Source organism: Manacus candei, unplaced genomic scaffold, assembly GCF_025592945.1.
Source record: "Manacus candei isolate 608988 ecotype Guabito, Panama unplaced genomic scaffold, ASM2559294v1 h1tg000094l, whole genome shotgun sequence".
NCBI classification, from domain to species: domain Eukaryota; kingdom Metazoa; phylum Chordata; class Aves; order Passeriformes; family Pipridae; genus Manacus; species Manacus candei.
The window spans coordinates 1432627-1455975 of NW_026138142.1; the positions used below are offsets into that span (position 1 = coordinate 1432627).

A 23349-nucleotide genomic window follows, 5' to 3' on the forward strand; every position below is an offset into this window, starting at 1 on the left:
AGAGAATATAGACAAGAGAAACCTCTTACCATAGTGGGAGTTAAATTTCAGCATCTTTATATGAATAAAGAAAATTAGCATGAATTTTGGGAGAGTAAATAAGCAAGGAGGATGATTTTGGAACATTTGTTTGACAAATGAGACAAAATAACCATATATTTTCATTTTGATTTTTTCTTGAATGAAAAGCCAGCAAATACTTTTTTTTTTTGAAATTATAGTGTTTGGAGTTAATCAGAGAAATAAAGGAGGGGCTGATACTTTTCTTGTTGCTTGCAAATTGTAAATTGCAGTTATTCGCAATCATGCTTATAACTGGCGTGGGTTCATGTGCATAATCAGCTGCTTTTTGAATGCATGTTCTATTGTTCTGTTTTATTTATGGATTCAGTTGTGATGAGAGAGACATTATGAAGTTGTTAGGATGAAGCCTTGGAAATGTCTTTTAGGAGTTTTGAAAGTCAGCGAGTGCCTGGAGTTCGGGGTACAAACCGGGGCTGTGGGTAATACTGGATATTTACATGAAAAAGTTGAGGAGTTTTCAGCCCCAAAATGGAAGGTCAAATGCTGCCTTTGGACTTTGCAGTCCATGAACCACCAAAATTCTGTACTGACACAGGCACACTTTTACTGTCCAGTTGAAATATAGCCAGATCCAAATGCCCTGAGGTCGGGAATCATCCCATCAATTGCAGCATCCGGATCTGTTATTGGTCTGCTTTGGCCCACTCCTGGTGGAACAGGAAGCTGAATTTCTACCTCCAGTCTTCTTGCACAAATGATGTGTCAGCAGACTTTTGGTGCTAATTATCAGCACTAACTTTCTGATTGGTGCCAGTTTGCTTATATAATTATTTTTCTTTAGTATTTACATTTATCATCATAGATCCACAGAATATGCTGAGCTGGAAGAGACCCACAAGGATCATCGAGTCCAACTCCTGTCCCTGCACAGGACCATCCCCAAGAGTCACACCATGTGCCTGAGAGTATCATCCAAATGCTTCTTGAACTCTGTCAGCCTTGGTGCTGTGACCACTGCCATGGGGAGCCTGTTCAGTGCCCAATCACCATCCTGATGAAGAACCTTCTTCTAATATCCAACCTACACCTCCCCTGAGACAACTTCAGGCCATTCCCTGGGGTCCTGTCCCTGGTCACCACAGAGATCAGTGCCTGCCCCTCCTCTGCCCCTCTAGAGGAAGTTGTAACTGCAATGAGCTCTCCCCTCAGTCTCCTCTTCTCCAGCTGAACACACCAAGTGCCCTCAGCTGCTCCTCACACGGCTTCCCCTCAAGGTCCTTCACCATCTTCATGGCGATTCTTTGGATGCTTTCTGATAGCTTTATATCCTCCCAGTTTTGTAGCACTCAAAACTGCACACAGGACTCGAGGTGAGGCCACACCAGCACAGTTATGTGCCAAGACCATAGGAGGGGATGTTGGACTGCTCAGAGAAGTCTTATCCTGTGTTACAGGTTCCAGTGTCTCACTTGATGAATCCACTTGAGCAAGGCTTTTTGAGCCTTCAGATTATAAAATCTTAGGTTTTCCCTCCACTTCTGGTCTTTATCTTCTTAAATAGCTTCCTTTTCTGGGAAGGCATTGGTTTTATGTTTGTAAATATACAGTGATGCAGGACTTCAGTCTTTTTGGGACCACTGACAAAACTGAACACACATAAGAGTAATTTTCCTCTTTTCTCAGTGACAGATTTTTTTATTTTCCCTATGTGCCTTTCAATGAAAGCAATATTTTTGCTGAAAGCAAGAGCCAGGAGATGAACTTAAACAGCACTCAGTTCTTGCTGGGTCTCTACAAAGGCAGAATCGGTATTTTTTGTGTGCATAATAACATACACAGAGTGTGCTGACTTTTCAGCCTTGTGTGGGAAAGTACTTTATGCTCAGTCTTCCCACTTAAGAGAATTTCTTTACCTGGGTCTTCCCCTTTCCTCCTATCCAGTGGGAATCATTATTTTAAGTCAATTTTGTTAGTTCAGTCACCAATGTTTCCCAGCAGAGAATAGAAGATATGCATATGGCAGGGCAACACTGGGCCATGTGCAGCTGCAAACGTTTTCTAGATAGGGTTAAAATTCAGTACCAGCTCTCTAAAAAATAATTAGTTTTTTAATAGGAAGGAAATAAACTGGTTGGTTAGGTACTATGCAGGGAGCTTTTAATTCAAAGATGTTTAAATATGATTTAACTGTCAAAGAATTGAATTCATGAATTATATTTGCTACAGTTGTTGTTGGTTTTTTTTAATAACACTGTAGAGTTCTCTCTGTGCAGAGCTGTAGGGGATGGATGGTAGCTCCTGACAGATTCAAACAAAACTGGCTGAGAACACCGCTGGTGATGGATGAACGATGTCTCTGTTAATGCCCCTGTATACATAAATGATGGGCTTGCTTTATTTATTTATAAGATGTATCCAATTACACATCTTAGAGCAAATGTCCACCGTTCAGTAAAGCACACAATATTGGCATTAAAAAGACAATCCCTGAAATCAGTGATCAGTGCATTTTCCTCACTCTCCAGAGAGAGACTGAAATAAGGGGTAAACCTAAAATTCAGCAAATTCAAGTAAGAGCTTTTGGAACCTAATCCTTATCTGTAAGAAGTGACTGAAACTCAACCAGGGCTGCTGTTGTCTCTGCTCTGGCCACACGCAGAGCACCAGGTTCATCTGGGATCACTGTTCCATGTGGCCTGGATGGATCAGTCCCATCTGTAGAGTGGGTCAGAGTCTGTTATCAGACAGTGATGGCTCAGGTTCACTGGGCTGTTACCTCCTGGGATGTGTTTCAGCGAAGCGAGCCATCCTAATTATTTGAAGTGGAGGAGAATGAATGGTTTTGCCCTTCATGTAGCTTCAGCATAGTGGGTTTGGGTGTTTTTACTTTGTATCTGTGTGTGTTTGTACTCATAATTGGATCCAATTTAAAACTTGAGGCGTCCGACCAACATTAGAAACTTCACAGTGTAAATTAGGTTACTTTCTTTTGTCAAGTATGTTATCTATATTCGGAAATAATTCTTAGTATTCTGCTACAAAAGAATTAGTCTGGATTAGGGTGAATGTGCAGATAATTAGCATGTTAAACATTTTTAGACTCGAGATCTGGTTTGTCCTCTTGGAAGACTAATAGCAGGGTAAATGCACATTTGTGTGTGGTTTGTATTGAATAGCTAATGCACTGTAAATTCACACTTACTTTTTTGATGGTAACTTATAAATTGATAATGTAGCCAAAACCTGAATGTTCTGACCTAGCAGGGAATAAGTCTCCCATGCATTCCTCGATTCCAAATGCAAACGTGTCACCTGTTACAGGGATATTGGAAGGCACAAATCAGCTGTACCTGCCTTATGAAATACTGTACCAGTAAAGCACACAGCAGTACATACTGACAGAGCTCCAAAACGTTTGGAAAATTGCACGGCAGAAGCCCTGAGACAGAGATCTGGAATGCAGATGGAAGTGCAAGAAGCAGCTGAGCTACGAGATGTTTGCTGTTCTCACAGGGGTGGTTGCTGTTTGGCTTTGCCACTTTTATGTCCTCCACTGTTCTCTCCTGATGGTGGGAGCCCAGCAGTGAACTAGACCCCTTTCTAGAGGCACCGGAGAGCAAATGTGCCTTATTCTTTGTTTTTAGCTGCTGGAAGTGTAGCCAATATGTTTGTTTCTCATCCTGTCTTGCTGGCTGTCACTGAAATGTGGTGTTTTCATGTTGGATATGGTAGTTCTGCAAGAATTTATATTCGCAACGAGGTTTAGCAAGACGGAATTGTGACTACCAGGCAAATCATTTAGAGTTTGGTTTGGTTCCTAGGAACAGAGGCTTACTAGTTATTTTTCACTGGTTTCTGTGCTATTATGTTGTTGTGATAATCTTGGCAGGAATCTGTCACTCTGTGTTGGTATAATTGAAACTTGTTTCCCCTGAGGAATCACTCTGCTGTTTGTTTTATTTGTTTACTGACATTGACAGAGATCCTAATGGCTTTTAAAACCCAATTTGTGCATCACTGAATATCCTCCAAAGAGGAAAATAAAATTAAATTTATCAGTAAAAGAGGGTCCCCCATGCAATGCTTTGTCTGGGTCTTAGGCTCCACCTGAGCACCCAGATGTGGGTCTGGAAATGGTGTGGTGAGCTGCATCTTCTGATTATTTTTAATTTTGTCTTCAGGGCTTTTGTCATTAAGATACTTAAAAGGATAAATGACAATAAGTTATTTAGGGCATCAGTGTAAGTTGCCCAGCTTTGCCTTGTGAGAAATAAATTATCTTTAACTTCTATTAAAAAGGAAGTTAAGATAACAGAACAATAACCACAGTGAATTTTCCCTTTTGGGAGGGTATACATGATGGTATCACTTATTATTGTAATAAATCAGGGTAATTAAGTGTTTGGATTTTTTTTAAATGTATGATATCAAAGTATTTATGCATTTATTTTGGTTTAAGCCTTTGAATAACTTCAGTGAGATCGTTTGGACTACTCATGTTCATTATGCCTTGCTGAATTGTGATTGTGGATAGATGTGTGGCATGTTGCACACTGTGCTGCAGAGAAGCATGCACACAAATAAGTGATGAGGTACAGGACAGACATTCAGGAATGTAGAAGAAAGGGTGGGTTTCTTTAAAGACGAAGGAACGCAGAGTAATTTTTTTTAACACCCTCAAAGCTCTGGTTTCACACTGGAGGAAGATTTAGATATTTTTCTATTTTATTGAAGTGACTTAGACCACCTCTAATGACCTTTTGACACACTTGCTTGTCATTGAAGCGCATAGGGATTGCCCAGGTTTCAGTGAACTCTGACTGTGAACGTCATGAGGAGATAAGTTTGGAAAATACTGCTGATTTTAAAGGTTATCTGTCAGTTTGTATATACACTTCTATGAGCCAAACGAATCTGACCTCAAACAGAGCTGTAATGTAATAACACTCTGCCTTTCTTACTGTGTAACTCCTCTGCAAATCTCCCCGACTCTGATAGAGCCATAATAACAATAGATCTGCAATATTTATGTTGCCTATTCTAAGGAAGTGCTCTAATGTGCCTTGGACAGGTGGGTAATTAGTGTTATCTCCTTTTTTACAGAGGGTAAATTAAAGGGATAGAGAGAGAACCCTGGCTCCCACCTCTGTGTTCTCATTGCTTGGTTCAGTAGTACAAATCTCGACCATATGCACTTTCAATCTGACTTGTATTTTTTATTGCATTGCAGTGCCTAGAACTAGGATTTTGGCCACTGGTGGCGCATCCCACAATAAAACAATCTTGCAGGTAAGTAGAAAATTAAATTCTTTGAAGTGAACTTGCAGTTACATCGTTTTTATTTTGCTCTACTGAATCCAAATCACTGCAGCTGTGTAGGAAGGTGTGGATAAGGGACTGTGAATCTGCTGCAGGTCTTCGGGGCTTTTCTTCAGGTTTAGTATGGAAACCTTTAGCCCACTGTTAATTTTATACTGAACTTAAAGGTTTTTTCATGCTTGACTAGTTTTTTGAATGTGTATCTGAAGCACTGATGTTTTCCAGGTCTCATCACTTACATCAAATCAATCACCAAAGAAATCAAGAAGAAACCCCATATATAATACCTGAGATTTTTATAGTTTTTGTCATTCAGGTCAAAGTTAGACCATGGATTGCTTTAAGATGAAGGGGGATTATGCTGGTGTTGAAGACTCAAAAACCCAACCCCAAAGAAACAACCCCCTCATACAGAACCCAAATCCCTGCCCTTCTGTTACTTATTAGCATCATGTCATGTACTGGGAGGAGGCTACACTTCTGTACAGTCTATCCTCTCTCTTCTCACTTTCCTCTTCTGCTGCTGTTGCCACACATCCAGCCTGGATGAGATCCTTCATCCACCTTCCTGAGAACTGAGCACAATGTGCTCTCTGTTTCTGCCCCCCCTGAGATTTGGCAAAGCCTTGCTCACAAATGGTGAGAGGTGTCTCGCCTGGATTTTGCTAGCACAGAGCCAGACATCTAGACTGGGATTCACCTTGCCCAAATCCAGTCATCTGTGATGTGATGTCTGTTTACGATCTGTCAGCCCTGTAATAGTTGGGGGAGATCCCATCAGTTACAGTACAAAGGGAACTGGATGGTGTTTTAACTTAAGTGTAAATGTGTCTCTCTGAGTGAGCCAAAGAGCTCTCTGGGGTAGATTGTTTTCTGGAGATGCCAATCCCTTTCCATCATCTCCAGAGAGTAGAGGCCAGCCTTAACTGCACTCCATGCTCTTCGACAATTCCAGTCACAGGAAAGGAAGGTTCTTTGCTCTACAAAACCTGAGCTGGAATAAATGGAGGTTGAAGAGCAAAAAGCTGTTTCTCCCAAGGCATCTAAACCAGATGTTTGTATAAACGTTGGTTGTACAGCTGATTGGGGAACAGCAACTTTGGCATGTTTTGCCTGCAGATGTCACTTTGCTTCATCTGCTTTGGTTATTTTGCCTAGCAACTTGACATTGGAAAATTAACTGATAGGTTAATTGCTTAAAACATTGGTCCTTACAGGGGTAATTCTGCTAAGAATACATCAGGAAAGAGATTGGATTCATAGATGAGTTTGTTTTTAAAGCCTTATTTCTATGTTAGGTGCCAGGAGGATCTCCTTGCTGTGGAATGAAGGCAGAGAATTGAATGCTCTTATAACGTGTAATTTGGCAACATAAAGAGCTGAAAAATCATGGGGATGGGAGAGTGGTGGCTGGGGTGCTTGCTTTTCACGTATAACAATTCAGCTGGTTTTAAAACTCATTAGAAGTGTCTTAAAATAATATGATCAATACAGTGTCATTCACTTAATTCAATCACTGTTTAATTGGATCTTCCTTTTTAATTTAATCAAAACCTCAGAAACCATATCAGTTGCATGAAGAATAACAGCTTCCACCCTTATCATGGTCAATTTTGGATAATTTGTTCCAGGGCTACAAAAGACTATCATTTAATTAATCAACGTTCAGTAACTCCTATATTTTACACTGCAAAGGAGGCAACATAGGAAAATCTGTTAAAAAAATTTAGTAGGGCAGCATTCTCCATAGTTCTGGGAAGCTTTTTATAACGTATGTGGTGCTTGATTAATGACCACATGAAACACTGTGAAATATTTTAAACAGTAAAACCTCTAACTGTTTCTTTTAAAATTATTCATGAGAAATACCACAGTTTCAAATGACTTACCAAACATATGAACTTTGAGTAATTTTAATTTTATGATCACGCGGAACAAAAATTAGTTGTTATTTGTAGCATTACAGCACTTATTAGCATTCAGTGCAGGACAGAGCTGCATTGTATGAGGCTCTGCAGAGATACAAAAAAAGAAACTCCTTATTGTCCAAAGGATTGCACAATTCAAGCTTAAGACAAGACAAACCTATTAGAGATGAGATGAAGAAACAGATGGGGAATGTGTTGAAGCAACATTGTAGTATTGGCTGGCAGGACAGGGAGCAGAACTAGTGCTCTGTGACCTTATAATTTCCAGAGGGCTTTTTAATAGATACCATGATTAATTTTTCATTTTTCCTCTAGCATTGAAGCTCATGTGTTGCTCAGTGCTTGCTTGCTTGCAAGTGAAGATGGGCAATACTGACTTGGCTATCTCACCAGAAGAGAACATTTTAAGTGTATAAACTCAGGCTTTCCTTGGATTCTAGTTAGCAATCAGCTATTTTTGTTTAAAATTATGAAAATCAGTGATTTTAAAAGGTTTTGATTTGCAGATTCTCCACAAACCTTCAGAAAAAAAGAAGAAAAATCCTTTAGGAATGTCATACACAATGTTTTTCTGTAGCTGATGTGGATTGAATTTCTTAGTCATCTTTTATGAAGCCCTGGGGCCTGTCAATCAGCAGGGTTGTAAATTCCAGGATCAGGGTTGTCTTGCACTAATCCAAGTGGTTTGGATTCCTGGACATTCCGGCCTTATTTTCAACTTGATTGCATGGCTGTAAGTTGGGTGAGATGCTTTTCCCTTTGGCAAGAGTAATAAAGCCAGCATAAGTTATATCAGAATTGTTGCCTGTGTTTTGTCCTGCTCAGCCTGAGAGGCACCTGCAGCCCGAGAAGTGATGAGACCAAAATGGAAAGCATTTGTTGACAATGTTTTCAGAAAGGAGTTATTGAACCTTTCATGTCCCTCTCCAAACATGTCTTAATTTTTCCCCTTCTGTATTGTTTTCCTAAACCTACACTGTAGGAAAGAGCACATGTTCTCCGTGGATGTGAGATGCCTGGTGTTGATTTCAGTGCAGAATGATGTGTGGTCGAATAACTTTATTATCTGTTGGATACCACAACAAATTCTTTACCTGTAAAATTTTATTTGTGTTTCTCAAGCCAAGTTAAGAAGTGTCTCAATATATCTTCATAGCTAAGGTTGCCTTAAATACAGGAAAACTCCTGGTAAATGTAGAGACTGTGTAACCAACTCCTGTATCATTCTTCCTGCTAATCCTAATATGATGGGAATGGTGGAGATGAAGAAGACAAGCTTAGTAGGCCTTTGTATTGCTGGAGCTTTATTTGTGTCCAGGTTTAGAACTGAGGAACCATGACTAGTTCTTCTCTCCTTCCTACTGGCTTGAATCAACCATGAATGCAATGGAAAAAACCGATCTCCAATTGTGGGTTCCTTAGCAGGTCTCCTTGCCCTGATGTAAACCTTTGGCGTGGGCTGATTGTGCAGGCTTTTGAGGGAGATGGTGCATGCACCCAGGCCCCTCTGCTCTTGTAATCAAGAGATCTGGAGAGAAATGAGACTTTATGTCCTGGCTGCTGTTACCTCTCCAGCTCAGAATTGCCAATACCCTGTTGTGTGACAAGTTCAGGGCTCGTTGTTGTCTGCGGTGCTTCTTTCCATGGGTTCCTGTGTGCTTGGCTGGGAGGGGATGAAAGTTGCTTGTTTTCCCAAGCAGCAACAGGGGTTTGCTTGTCCCTTGTCTTCTATGGACAATGCTTTGATACTTCTCAGGTGCTGTCGGATGTGTTCAACGCGCCGGTGTACACCATCGATACCGCCAACTCCGCTTGCTTGGGAAGTGCTTACAGAGCAATTCATGGTAAGGCTGCAAGGGGATACTTGTGAGCAGCCAGGGAATTTAATTTCAGTTGGTTAATGCTTGGGATTAACATTACTGAAAATGAGGGGAGAGTAAATCTGTGTACTTCTGACTGGGAGGTCACTCCGGTCAAAGAGGGGTTTTTGCCCTTAATACACTTGGATTAGGCCCAAGAATAATGTTTACATTATAATTACAAGTCTTGTGGCTGCTTCTCAACCAAGGGATAGGGTGTGGAAAGTGTTGATACTGTCCAGGGAAAGTTTAGGATCTTAATGTGTTGAGTTGCACATCCATGGAACAATACAACCAACTGAAGGTGCTGGTGTAAGCTGCTGCCCCAGTTTGTGGACTGGACTGTAAACTGGGTTGCTGAAATGCTCAATCCAAACAAAAGGTAGATCCTAGGATGGAAGATCAGTGAGGGCAGGGACAACAGAACCTGTAATACTGCTGGCCAAGTAGGTGCTACTAAACCTATGTTTATCTTCCAGCTTTTAAACGTCAGGTTGAAGGATATGGAAGGTGTCCTGGGCTCCATGCACTTTCTTTTGTAGGAGAATAAATCTTGGGATACTCTTAGGTTGACCATTTTGCTTGCTGTGCTGCATCACTCACTGTAATGCATGCAGCTTTGTGTTAAGGGTGAGCCATCAGCTATTTAAGACTTGAATCCCAGGCATGAAATTTTATTCACGTATTTTAAAACAGTTTCTAATATCTTACAGTTAAACAATCCGAGGAATGTGTATAAAATTCTGAAGTCCTTATTTAGGTCAACTTTCATCAGCCTCAGTTTTTCTAACTAGAAGCTTTAGGATTTGGTCCTTAAAACACAGGTAGTTTCTCTACAAGTTCATGTACGATCATGGGATTGCAACAAGTCTGGAAAAGATAACATCAGCCATCAGAAGAAATCAGCCAAGTTTTAATTTTAGTAGCAAATTCCGCTGTCACATTATAGCATCTGAAGGCTACACGCTCTCTTGCATTTGAAAACAGCACAGAAAATTGCACAGCCAAAACTTCAGTTGGTGTGTTTAATGCACACAGCATGCCCTCCTTTTTATTTCCAGAAAAAACACAAGGGTTCTGTCAGGTAGAGTACCCGTTTCAGGACAGTGGAAACAACACTGTTCAATTATCAGTACATTTGAAGCCACAATGGGACCATTTTTGCACCTTGGGGGTCCAGTTTCCAAACTGTTTTTCCCTGTACTCAACTTTACCCTACTGCCTCAGAAGCCACCATAATCTTCCCAGCACCTAATGCTGCAGGTAAATTCCTTGTCTGTGGGTGTATGTGGAATAAGGAGCCATCATTAAAGTTTGTTCAGATATTTTGTATGTATGGGAGCTGTGTATTCCCTCTGCCAGTCTGGCATGTGAAATGTGGAGGCTTGGCTGACAGAGCGTTTGAGTGAAGATTTGGGATGCCATGCTGAATGAGGGACTCAGGTCCTCTGCCAGCCAAGCCCCAGGGGCTTCCTGTGTGTGTTTCTAAATGGCATTTTTGATTGATGCTTTCAGCTGACTCATTCTTGGCAAGGCAAAGAAATTGAGGAAAAGTGAAGACTTGCTAATATAAATGAAATCCTGATGGCAAGGGCTCTTTAATAATATTGCAATGTACATCTGTAAGTGGGGTGTTTCACAGTTAGCCTGGGGTTCTTAGCAGGTGTACAAGAAGCTCCTGAAATGCTCTGATTCACTTGCAATGCAGAATGCTGCAGTAGCAGAACTCCCCTATTATTCTGCTTCCTTATATAAAAATATATTTAATAATTTGTAGCATATTTTCTTGAAAGCATTTTAACTTCTCTTCCTTTTTATGTTTAGTCACATTTTGTCCTTGAATCCTTTGCTTCCACATATTTTCACTGCTGTTTACTGTATTGTTTTAGCCATAAATATTTACTGATATTGTTGAGCGGCGTTTCTGCTGCTTACCTATTCCCCAGGGTACAAATTAGGTGATTGGCAAAAACTCAATCACAGAGTCCCCCCTTCCTAGGCTAGTGCACAGGAATGTAAGATCTTCTGCCATTTATCCTTCAATCCTGAATGCTGACCCGACCAGGGAAGATCAATATAATGTATTAATTTGCCAGGGAGTCAAGGCACATCCCTCATCGTGGTTTTTTTTTTTTGGTTTTTTTTTTTTTTTTTTTTTTTTGCATTGATCAGGATTGTGATTCTCATTGCAGGACTTGTAGCTGAGAGGAATGTGTCCTTGGCTGATGTCGTGAAATCAGCACCAGAGCCCAGGTTGGCTGTTACACCCACAGCTGGTGCTGAGGAGGTGAGCAAGCTGGGGAATACCATTTTTCTTTTCATTTCCTGCCTGCTTCAAAATGTAGTGGTTTACTAATTCTTCTAGTAAAATAGATAATTTAAAAAATAAAAAATTGGTTACACAATTCCTATTCCTTGTTGTAAAGACAGATTTGATTTTGGGAGATCTTTAGTGTTGTAATGGTGCAATAATCTGGTCCCCTCCATCCAGGTCTGTGAGAGTGAATTTCCCTAACAGGGTGTGATCAAAGAGAAAAATCTGTTCCTTAAGGGACAGAAAAAGTTATAAAGTAGGTTGCATTTGGATACAGGTCAGTCAGGTAGTAACTGATAATATTGACAAAACAGTCTTGTTTGCAGCAAGCAGCATGGAAAAAGGGGTGGTGATGGTGCTTTCTGGCCTCTTGGGAAACATCTCCAAAGATCCTTCCTGTCTGATCACAAACAATGGGCAGTAATTGTATATATTCACTTGTAGCTCCCACTTGGAAAACGTGCCAGCTGGGAGGATTCAGTAGGCACGGTGCCCATCCTGTGAATTTCAGCACATCTAATGGTGAGGCTTTTGTTTTAAGGCCCAGCAGATAAAGCAAAAGAGATAATCATTGTTCTTGTCTATGTGATTCCTCCCTTGTAAAACCAAGGAAGGAATCATTGTCTTAGCCTGTCCAGTGCAACCCTGCACCTCTCACTATCAGGTGCCAAAGGCTTTAGTTTACAATAGCTTTTGAAATACAATGTGCAATAATAAATAAATAGCACAAATAGAGCAAGATTCCTAGAGAACACAAGTTTAAATAACAAAGGTGAATCTAACTGTCTTCAGCTGTGCAAAAACTTCGTTTGCATCAACACAGCCTTGCACACTCTACCATTAATGAGATTTGGATGTGTCCTAACTACAGGCAACAAGGTTTTAAAGCTTTTATTTAAACTGAGAAATTAATGATCTGCCAAAACTACTGACTCCCAGCTACATGTGTAGTGGAGCACCAGATATCATCATGAGTAATAATAGAAATGATCATGCTGCATTGTGCCTGCCAGCATATTATTTAATTATTAACTGAGATGGAGGAGCTCGGTAATCGAATAGAAGTCCCCTTCAGAAATATTAAGACATTGAATAATTTAAACTTGATTGATCTGATCTCATTTACTCAACCTTCCCCCCTCATTTTAAAAGATAAAATAATTAACAGCGATGGCCTGTGCTGTGCGTGTTGCAGCTGAAGCTCTCTGCAGGGAACACACTTCAGGAGCAGATCCCTGGTGTTTGATTCAACCTCACGTTGCTGACCTGTTCCCCCCAAAATTCTGTGTGATGAAAAGCTGCCAGGCTGGCTTGTGAAGTGGTGGGGAGTGCTCAGAGACCAGCTTTTGACCCCCTGGTGCTGCTTCAGCTATAAAATTCAAGGGCAGGGAATACAGCTGTCACTCACAGGGGCCCTGCAAACACCTTGCACCCCTGCAGGGACCAAGCAAACCTGACTGGAAAGATCACTGGGGAATTCACCTACCTGTTTCTGTTTTACTGTCTGCATAAAATGGCCTGGAAGCTAAAAGAGTTAATTATCTCCCTCTCTATACTTTTCTTCTCCTTTTCCACATGGTTAGACCTGGCTCTCACAGCACATTTTATTATTGGTTTTAAATGATGTACAGCAGTGAATTATTGCCCCAGTATATAGGAGTGAATGATAGGGAAGGTAGTGGCCAAACAGCATGTGAAGGAATAACCATTCCTGCTCCTTAGCTTAGTTCTCCAGCTCCATTCCATTAAAAACACCTTCTTGCAATTACATATTCCACACCATTTCTTTTTCCTTCCTGTCTTATAATTTTGCAGTTGATGGTGGATTCCCTGGCTAGTTTCACGGCTGTGAAACTGCAGAAAGCCAGAGGGCCTGTCGGTAATACAGTGTGTTAGCATGAACAGTGCAGTAAAAATTCATAATGCAATGAGTCAGTCTGATTCTGTTTTTTTTACAGAGCTGCATCTCCCTTGTCCATCCAATTTCATTCTGTTGAGGTTAGAGCCTTTCACTTAAATGATGGTTCTTTTTATAAACTTCAAAGTCATCCTGAGGATAAGTTCTGTCTTGCTGAGGAGCTCTTCTGAAAGAGTCTGGCTCACCAATGTGAAATTCCCCCGACCACTTCTATACATTTTTTGGATGGCTACAGCTAGATCTTGGCAGGGTGGAGAAAAAACAGGTCATAACACAGCAATCTGCTCTGGCTTCATCCTTTCTTCCTGGTATAGGTTGGAGACAACATGTGTTAGATCATCGGAGAGAGGAAAACCTCCCATAGATGGAGGTCAAATGCGACAGTCTGATGTAGCTTCTTCTTCATTGCCAAGGCTTATTCACACAGTAGGGGTTTCCAGGAACCAAAAATGCAAAAAAGTGTTTCTTTGATTGCTGAGGGATCATTTGTGATAATGAATGTGATTTTAAAATGTAAGGGCAGGGCACACAAAGCAGCTCTTCTGGTTCAATTAAACTGATGGGCAGGTAAAATAGAATAAAGTCACAAGATGGAGAACAGAGAGCTTGTGATGGGAGATGAATTAGTAGTTAGTGGAAACTGAAGTCTCAAAAGTTCCAACTTGTCTGGCAAAAGTGTGACTTTGTCCTGTAGCAGACCATTGTGCCTTGAAGAGACCATTTCAAAGAGGATAAATCCCTCTCTGTGGCTATGACCCCACTTCTCCTAGCTGAACCTTATTTCCCAGTACTTTTGGGTTAAACTTGATCTTGTTTCTAATTCTGTCGATACCCAAGTGGGTCATAAGGTGTTCTGGGAATAACCACTGTGGTGATAGTCCTTGGTCACTTACTCAACCAGGGCAACTCAAGTCATCTGTGGATTAACCTGATGAATCCTTCTTCCCTGTTTTCAGAATTGCAAAAATTAGAGTAATCTCACCTCTTTGGAGCCTCCTCTCTCCCCTAATGAGAAAGATTAATCAGAACCACTAAGCATGACAAAAATAACCAGGAGATTCTAGAGCAATAAAGGTATGACAACAGACAGAAAGGATCTATTATTCCAACGTTAGAATTCAGATCTATTTTAGTAATCTATTAAAACAGAGATGGTTGGCTAGTTGGTTAATTAAGCAAAAAAAAAACATGAGAGGGAACATGATTATCTGGGAGCTGGTCACTTGTGTTTATACAAACTGTGTGCTTTGACGTAGTGTCAGATGGGCTGTGATATTGTCCTGTGGGGTTTTGTAAGGGAGAAGGCACAGTGCAGTTCACTGCCTCTGGATGTGTGATTTTTGATTGCATTATTGACTCTGCTGAGATGTATTAATCCTGCAAAAATTCGAGAAGGGAAAATGTAAACCTAACGGGTTTGCTTGACTTCAGTGAATTGCCTTGTAAGTAGGTGGATTTATAGAAGTGACCCTATTACCCAGGAAGGTTATAATGACCTATTTATTGATTTTAAATAATCATGTTTTCTTGAGTTTGATTTTTGGGGTAGGAGTGGGAGTGGGTTTTCTAGATTTTCTTCAGGTTGGCAATTTAGTTCAAAGTAGGTAATAATAATACAGCCTCAAAAATATAATAGGTATTGATGGGACTTTGATTAAGGTGATTTATGTAGCCAATAATATTTTTTTACCTATTAAACTGATTAAGATAGGCTTGAAGAATGGATATCTGAAGTAAACAAAGTAGCTGTTTGAAGTGTGGTTCCTTGGAGAAGTCTTCAGAGTATTTCAGAACACTGTTGAATTCTTTCTGCTTTATGAACATTCTTTCTGTGTTAAGAAAGGTGAACAATTGCTATGATTTGAAAAATAAAACCACTGATTTTTTAAGCAAATCTCTTTGAGTAATTTGAGTTTGGTTAAAAAAAAAGCAGTAAATGTTTGTGAGAGACTGATTAATTTTAATCTATTCAGGGTAGATTAAATGTACCTGGGTAGATTAAAATTAGATAATCATCAGCATCATCTTTGTAATTTGTAAATTTTGAATTTCCCAGTGATTGGCTAATGGAGCATTGCAGGATATAGGAGGATCTATGTGAATTGTCACTTGTATTAATAGTTTGTAGCTGGTTTTGCTCTTAGAGGGTGTCAGGGACAATGCAAACAGTAAAAGCCCTGTTGAGTACATAGGTTGGTTCTGAGATATAGTATCAGAATGACATATTTGGTTTGGACTACAGAAAAAGGTAACGTAGTATGAATGCATTTTTCAGAGAGGGCAGGTTAAGTTATTCTCTGTTATAATGCATTATTTATCATTAGCATTTTCTTTACTTATTTGTGGGACTGTCAGAGGGTGACCAAATTGTCCCAGGAGAGAAGTTTAGGGTTTGTAAACAAGGCAGTAAGAGTACTGCTGATGTTGTGGGGTAGGCTATGGAGATAAACCAGAGAAAGGGCTGTAATATAGCAAGGACAATTAAATTATGGACAATAATAAGGTTCATGTTGTGATACATGTAATTACTTTTGTTAAATATCATGGTTTGATGGATTAGGTTTGAGGCTACGACAGAGAGGGAACTTATGTTCTTGCGTTTTTATGCATCACTGAGAGTCTTTTATTCCCTTAGGACCTCAATTATAAAAATAGATCTATATAATTGCCTCAGGAAAAAGACTCCTGGAATTGCACAGGAGGAGTTGCCCAAGGTTCTGTGGAGTCACTTCAGTTGTGACAAGATGTGGAAAAGCATCTTTCACAGATACAACTGTGTGCACACTCAGGACGTGTTCTCGGCTGGTGCCTTTTGGCTCTTCCTCTCTGTGCTTTCATGGGAGCTGCACCACTTTGGCCACAAACTTCAGCTGGTGTGAAAAGCTTGTAGTACTGCTCCCCTTATCATCCATGATGGACTGGTGGTATTACAGGCAAATTCCCTGAAGAGGAGGAATTTAAGACATTTCTTATCCCTCTGAGCTTTTTACCCCAATGAACAGGAATAGAGTACAAGAAATATTCTTGTGTTTTTGTTTGCATTTTTTTTCTGATGGCCCATAATGCAGCATTCATTTACTGTAATGGCTGAGAAGCTTATTGCAAATGCTTGAATTGTCTCAATTAGCAAGCTAAGTGCTTAAGTCCAGTAAACAGGAAAAGAAACTGTATCACTAAATGTGGTTGTTCATTTATTTTGACACATTTTAATCTAGAGTGATATATTAACCATAATACTTCCCAACCTTCTGCTAAATGCACTGTGTGTATTTTGTAAAAATTACTGATGGATAAATAATATGGAGCCTGCTTTCTCAGTGCTTGAGCTCACTTACCAATGCAGCTCTGTTGTGCTGAATCTTTGCCGAGAAATGTGTAGGGTTTATCAAATTTACTGAATAGCAAAGTAAGAAATAGCCAGTCTTCATTATAGATGCTTCAGTGAACAGAGGAACTGGTTTTGTTTGACATACTGATACTCCCACTGTAGCCATAGTTGCCTGCTCAATGTTTTGTTTACTCTGATGTGCATATTTAGCAGGAATGGGAGCAATAATATTCTTTGGGAACCTGAAAAGAATAAATATATATACTTCTCTGAGCCCTCAAGGCCCTCATATAGTTAGTTAAAAATACCATGCTGAGTAATGTGACATTTCATGGTGCATTTTATTTTCTTACCCCATAAATCTGCATAAATCTCCATGGATCTCAGTATCACTGTCCTGTGGAGAAGAGGAGTTGGAGGCACACACATGTTAAATGCCTGGCCCAGGGTCACCAAACGAGTCTGTTGCAGAGGCAGGAGTTTCTCTGTTTTAATCAGTGAAAGACACTCTGTGACTCAGCCACTGTGAGGTGGGTTTAAAAACCATTCCGGTGATGCCTTGGCTAGCAGACAGTGTCTCTTTCCACTTGCTGTAGGTGCTTCTTCTCTTCTTCCCCTTCATATACTTAGTCTGTTGTAGAAATGTAATTCAACGTCTATAACATCAGGTTTGTAAAAGGGATGAATTGATCAAAGTAGGCTTCTTCTGCAGAATGTGTCCATGAAGTCGCACTCACTGGCCATCGTGGAAGGTGGAAGTGGGAATGAAGAGATAAATTCAGGTTTCACTGGTCAGGCTGAAATTATCATTCAGGAAGAAGCAAACACAGAAACTGATATTTTGCCGTCAGTCGGAAGACAAAACAGAAAGACACTATTTTTTTATTTGCTGCATGAGAAAATTGTGTGACGGGTTTTTTTTAATCTGGTAAAGCGTGACTGTCACAGACACTGAGGCTACTGCAGGACTGTACATAGAACTGCACAAGAACAATCCTGTCTCTTACTACGTCCTCATAGTTTATGCCTGAAACATTTTTCCTCCTGAATTTTTCATGCATGTACATACACAGTTGTTGGCTGTCCTGAAAAGGATGAAATGCATTTAAATGCTAGATCTCTCTTACTGATGAAAGCAGTAATTCAGTTTACTGGGTATGATTCATTGTGGCTCTATAACCCCTCTGAACCTGGAGCCAGGAGCAAGGCTGCCCTGATTATGAGTAACATCAGTGCAGAGGGCTTGTAGACCAGACTGGCGGCCCCTAGGATTCACTGTGGCAGGGATAGGACCTTATGGCATCCTGCTAAGGACTGATTGAGCCTGTACCAGACTCTACACTGGCTCCTGGCAGTCTCTTTGTGCTTCAGCCAGCAAATGAGTGAAGCTGTTCTGATATGACTTGTCAAACTACTGATTTTATTAGATTTACAATTAAAACCACAGAGAGGAGAGAAGGAAACAGGTGCATCTCCAAGATCTAGATGAAGTACAGGTTTTGCTTGGAGCCAGTAGAAGGGATTTATTCAAGGTTTCTGCTGTGTCACGGATCTCTCCTATATCCAAAAGCATAGGGCGTGTTTGAGTTTGGAGTTTTGAATACATTTAAGTCTTGATTCTTCTTTTTGTGGTTGTAACAATTCTGGATCTAAAAATTCCTGGAGAATTCTATCTAGGGAAATGCAAAAAAAGATCCTCAGATGCTTGGTGTAGTTGTGTATAGAAACTGGGTCTCCATTTGTCCCCCTGGGCGTGCAATCAGGGAGCGAGGAACCTGGCCCAGGAGCAGAGTGTGGATGGGAAAAGCTGTGACTGTGAAAGATGTGAAGGAGAGAAGCAGCTCAAACAGGTACAGGAGTATGATGGGGTGGGAGAGGGAGTGTGAAGTGCAGAGTGTATTTTAGAAGGCCCTGGTCAGCATATTGGCCGAGGAGGACCTGTCTGATGGTGGAATTTGGCTGTGCTGGAGGGCAGCAGTGTGTGATTAGTGAGGCAGAGGAGGAGGGGACAGAGGCAGTGATCCATCTTGGGGCAGTGGAGGGAGGCAAGGACAGGAGTTCTGCCTGGGTGATCAGGACAGCTATTACTGAGGGGGGGGGGGGGGCATGTCACACTGGGAGAGGTGACTTTAGCTGAGCTGCTTCTGCTGGGAGTGACTTCTGCTTATAGCAAGAACACAGCCACAATAAGAACAACCAGTGCGTGTCTTAAAATTAAGCTGTAAAGGTGATGGCAAAAAAGACTGTGACATTTAAAGAAGGAAAACTCTGCAGCATTTTCTTCAGCAGACTGGGGGAAAAACAGTCCAAACCTTCAGGTACCTGCAAAGATGCTGCGTTTTTCAGGTCTGAAGATTTTTTTTTTAACTGCAGTGAGATTTAAAAATCTAATTTTTCAACCAAGACATATTTAATTTTTTTTCCTTTTTAGCTCTATCGTCCTCTTCTGAAAAGATATGCTGAGCTTGAACAGAAGGTTATCTACAACCCAACCTCTTCTTGTCTTGCGAAATAGAAGCAAACAAAATTTATGTTGGCTGAGTGGACTCCCAAGGAGAAGATCAGGAAAGATTTGCTCAGAATTTACTGGAGTTGTTTAAATCATTTCATTCGTCTTTGTGGACAAATAATTTCTAAATGTCTGTGTTTGAGTGTGTTGGTGGGGGAAAAAATTACATTGTGATTGAAAACCTGATTAAAAAAGCATCATGTTGCTCTGTGTGTTTGTGGTTTCAATTTTTCTTAGGTACTTTTCAGTACCTAAGAGCTGGATGACAAAGCCAAGTCAAGTCCCTTGTATAAATGAGTCACTCTACCCGTCTCTGTCAGCTTTGATTCCATGTGTTTGGCATGCCAGCCTCTGCATACCTGTCTAGCGCAGTATCTTAATTCTGCAACTTCTCCTGATTAAATCTTTTGCGATGAACTTTCTGTTCATCTCTAACTTGTCTTTTTTTAATATGTGGAGAAGGCTGATTAAAGTCTTTAAAGACTCCCTGGGATCCTCTGAGAAGGGAAATTCCTGTTACATGGCACTATGGAGTATCTGCTGTGATTTGGTTTATATGGTTGGGTTTTATAGATTGTGGAAAGCACAGTGTTTTACTTGAAATCAGTTCTGTAAATGAAGAAAACAAGGGAACAAACATGGGAATTTTCACATGTCTCCTTTTTGCTTCAAAAAGTAGAGTCGGATCATCTGCACATCAGCTTGGGGTTATTCTGTTTTCCTTTCCTCTTCCAAGTGTCATGGCTGTGGAATTCTGTTTGTTGTGCTCTGCTCCCAACAGGGCAACAAGGTCACTTTTTTCCTTACACTGCCAGTAACCAATTTCTTTCTTGGAGTTCTCAAGCAGAAAAGGTGACTCTCTTGCTCTGTTGCTATTCTTTCACTTCAAATGTGTTAGTCTAGATTAAGGAGCCTCTGCCTGACAAAATCTTAAGAGAAAATACAAGCCAGAAGATCTTTCTGCAAAGATGGGTGGAAGTTGCAGAATTTGAATGAACATCCTAAATCACCCTGTGCAAGTGGGAATACTTTACTGCACAATTCTGTGGTGCTGATATCTTTCCCTTAGGATAAAATTTCTTCTGGGAATAAAGCAGATTGTTTAATGAAAGTGACTGAAGCCCTTCTTCACTTCTTGCAGAAGTTGTAATGAGCCTAGGGAATAAGCCAGGAATTGTAGGGAGTAGAGGATCTCTTTATTGAGTGGGAGCTGGATTATGTCCCTGCTGGAGCTGGGTGACTCTGATTCATATTCCTCACATTACAGCAGCACGTGGAGCACTCTCCCCGTCCCTGCCACGTCTCTGCAGTGAGAGTGGGAACCCCGTGCCATAACTCACCTCTGGAGTGGTTGGGGAATGGACACGTTCCTCCTTTGCTCTCCCTTTTATATTCAAGTGCTTGGTTTGTGAGTACTAACAGTACCATTTTTTTTTGTTCACAACTGAGTAATGACAACTTCTCTCAATATTAGCATGATTACTCAGGAAGGTCAAGAATTACATTTCCGAGTTTCTAAAGCAGGCTTCTTTTAAGCAATTGCTTTAAAAGGTGGCATTAGAAATACACATCTATCTTTTTTATGTGCTTATTATTCTGGATCCCAAGGTACAGTACTAAAACATATAATACTTCTCTCAGGCCTCCACTGTCAGCAGTTGCTTTATCATTAAGCAAGGCTGTAGAGAGATGCAGAAGGATTAATTAATGCAAGTTAAACAGTGCCTGCTAGTTGAAGCAGCATTACCACCATCATTAGTCTTTAGTTCTGCCTGGTTACTGGTTTGACATCAAGGTTAACCACATGGGGAAGGGATTCAGAGAGGTCTTTTAGCTTTGCGCAGTTTTGGTGACAGTTTCTTGAGTAGCTCGTTTGGTTTATCAGAGTGAGAAGACTGATGTCTCTTGTAGCTTTGTGGCTTTATTTGCCTGTGAAAATGGAGGCTCAGGGTCAGTTTCTTGCTCATCTGACGAAGATTAAGGCTTACATTTCCCAGATCATAGCACATGGTAGAACATTTATAATATCTTGGCTGCTGACAAGGTATTATATGGTGCTAATAGGATATTGTCTGGATATTTTAACTACTTTATGGGCCTGAGCTCTTCTCTGAGGAGGGAGAAGGAGACACTTCCTTCTCTTCTGGGCTGACTGAGGCTCTCTGATGTGTCCCACATTAGCATTAAAGCAGTTTCCACAGGGTGGCTGATGTACCATGTGCTTGCTGCAGGAGTCCCTGAGAAAAGACTCGAATGCAGGGCTCTGAAGGGCCAGGAGTGAGGCACCACTGAATTATAGTATTGCTGTGGTGATGGGTTTATTAGGGCTGGCCTCTGAGGAGTGGTGTCTGGAGTACAAGAATTTATAGACGAGCTTTTTTTTTTCCAGCTCACCAAAGCTGCATATGTTCACTGACTAGTGTCAGATAGAATAAGACTCAGTAAATCTCCCACTTGAAAGGTCCTTTGAAGAAATGCTGGTATAAGACTTCTACCACTCTTTTTTTTTGTCTTTCTAGGAATGCACATTACCCTGCCAAGGAATCACAGGCTTCTTGCTGTCATGTGCACATCCCTGTAAAAAAGTCCATCATGATGGAAGGATCTGGTGCCCTTTGGTTTCCAAAACCACATGGAGTTTTTGGCAGCTTTGTTTACCTTAGGTTATTCTAGTTGTCTGGAGCAGAGGCAGTGTTAGGGTATCAGCTGGACTCGATCCTGGAGTTATTTTCCAGCCTTAGTGATTCTATTATTCTATGACCTAATTAACATCTTAACTAACAGAAATCTAAAGGCAAGGCAATGTCTTCTACCTCTAAATATTTGATAGATGTTGATTCCCTCCCTCCTCCATATGGGACATTATTGTTCTTCAAGGTGAGCAACATGGCATCCCCATCTTGTCTAGATGAAAGGTTAGCTTCTGCGTTTAAGGACCTGATGAACTATTCCCAAACTTGATGGAAAATTGATCTCATCTCCTGTAAAAAAAACCCCTTGACTGCCACAAAGAGATTGTTCATCGTTGTGTAGCCTGTAGTTCCTGTCCTGCACAAGCAAGGCTACTCTAGGTTGGAGGTGGGTCGTGAAGTTACATGGAAAAATCCAAGCAGCTTCCTTAACTCGATGGCCCTGTGCTCTCACCAGTCAATCAGAGCTGCACTGGATTCACCCACAAGCTCCTGCTCTACCATGACCCAAAGACAAACAGTTTCCTTTGCAGCCTGAAGTCTTTAAAACCTTTTGTGATGCAGCTGGAAACAAACAGGGAAAGATGTTTGCTTTTACTTAAGGGATCAGTCTGAGAGAGCTGGAGCTCTGATTGAATAAGTAATGTACTGAAAAAAAATCTATGCTGTGTCGGTGCTTTAATAAGTAATTGAGCTGAATAGCACCGTGCACGATCCCAGTGGGACCTTTTTGTTTTTCAGCTCGTTTTTCCTTTGGAGTTGAGCTACCACCACAGATCACAGAGCAGTGCAGCGAAGGATGTATATCTAAAGCCACAAAAAGCCAAAGCAGGACTTTGAACAAATCATTTGTTTTATCCTTATTTCTATTACCTTGGTCCCCAGACTGCTACGTGCAGGTTAGGGGCTGAGGGAAGAAAAGAGCAACAATTTAGAGAACTAAACTGTCTGCTGTTGGTGCTTGTCATGAATATGGGGCCAAATTATAAACTCTTCCCAAGCGGAAAAGTGCTAATTTGGATTTTATTTCTTCTCAGCTTCTGATTTTTCATGTAAACTCTTGGATTTTGATTTTGGTGAGATCTCAACACTCGTGTTAAACTGAGTTGAAACTGGCAAAGAAATGGCTGAGGGCAATAGGCAAGTGGATGAACACTCACTCTTCTGATACCGGGGAATAACTGTTCAGTGAAGAGGTTTCGTTAACACCTTCTCTTGAGGGTGACTTTAGTCCTGATTTCATGTGGCTTGAAATTTTATACTCTTGTGCAAATAGAGTACAAAATCATGCCTGCACCAAAGGATCTCACCTCCTTATTACTTTAGACTCATTTTGTGCAGATCAAAAGCACTATGTGATGTGCTAGGCAAAAGGGTTGAATTTTTTGGGTAACCCCTGCTTACCTTCCATGCTTTGATTACAACCTAGGTCAAGCCTCTTTGAGTAGCCAGTTCAAGTG

General features: G+C 40.8%; 1 protein-coding gene across 3 annotated transcripts in view; it reads left to right on the plus strand.

The window, feature by feature from the left end:
* Positions 1 to 19403, plus strand: part of XYLB (xylulokinase) — an 89089-nt gene extending 69686 nt beyond the window's left edge. For all 3 annotated transcript variants that reach the window (XM_051768300.1, XM_051768299.1, XM_051768298.1), the window contains 4 exons: positions 5255 to 5313; positions 9028 to 9115; positions 11323 to 11417; positions 19122 to 19403. In XM_051768300.1, coding sequence (XP_051624260.1) covers positions 5255 to 5313; positions 9028 to 9115; positions 11323 to 11417; positions 19122 to 19205 — 326 coding nt within the window. In that variant the 3' untranslated portion in view covers positions 19206 to 19403. The remainder of the gene's footprint in view (positions 1 to 5254; positions 5314 to 9027; positions 9116 to 11322; positions 11418 to 19121) is intronic.
* Positions 19404 to 23349: the final 3946 nt, after the last annotated feature.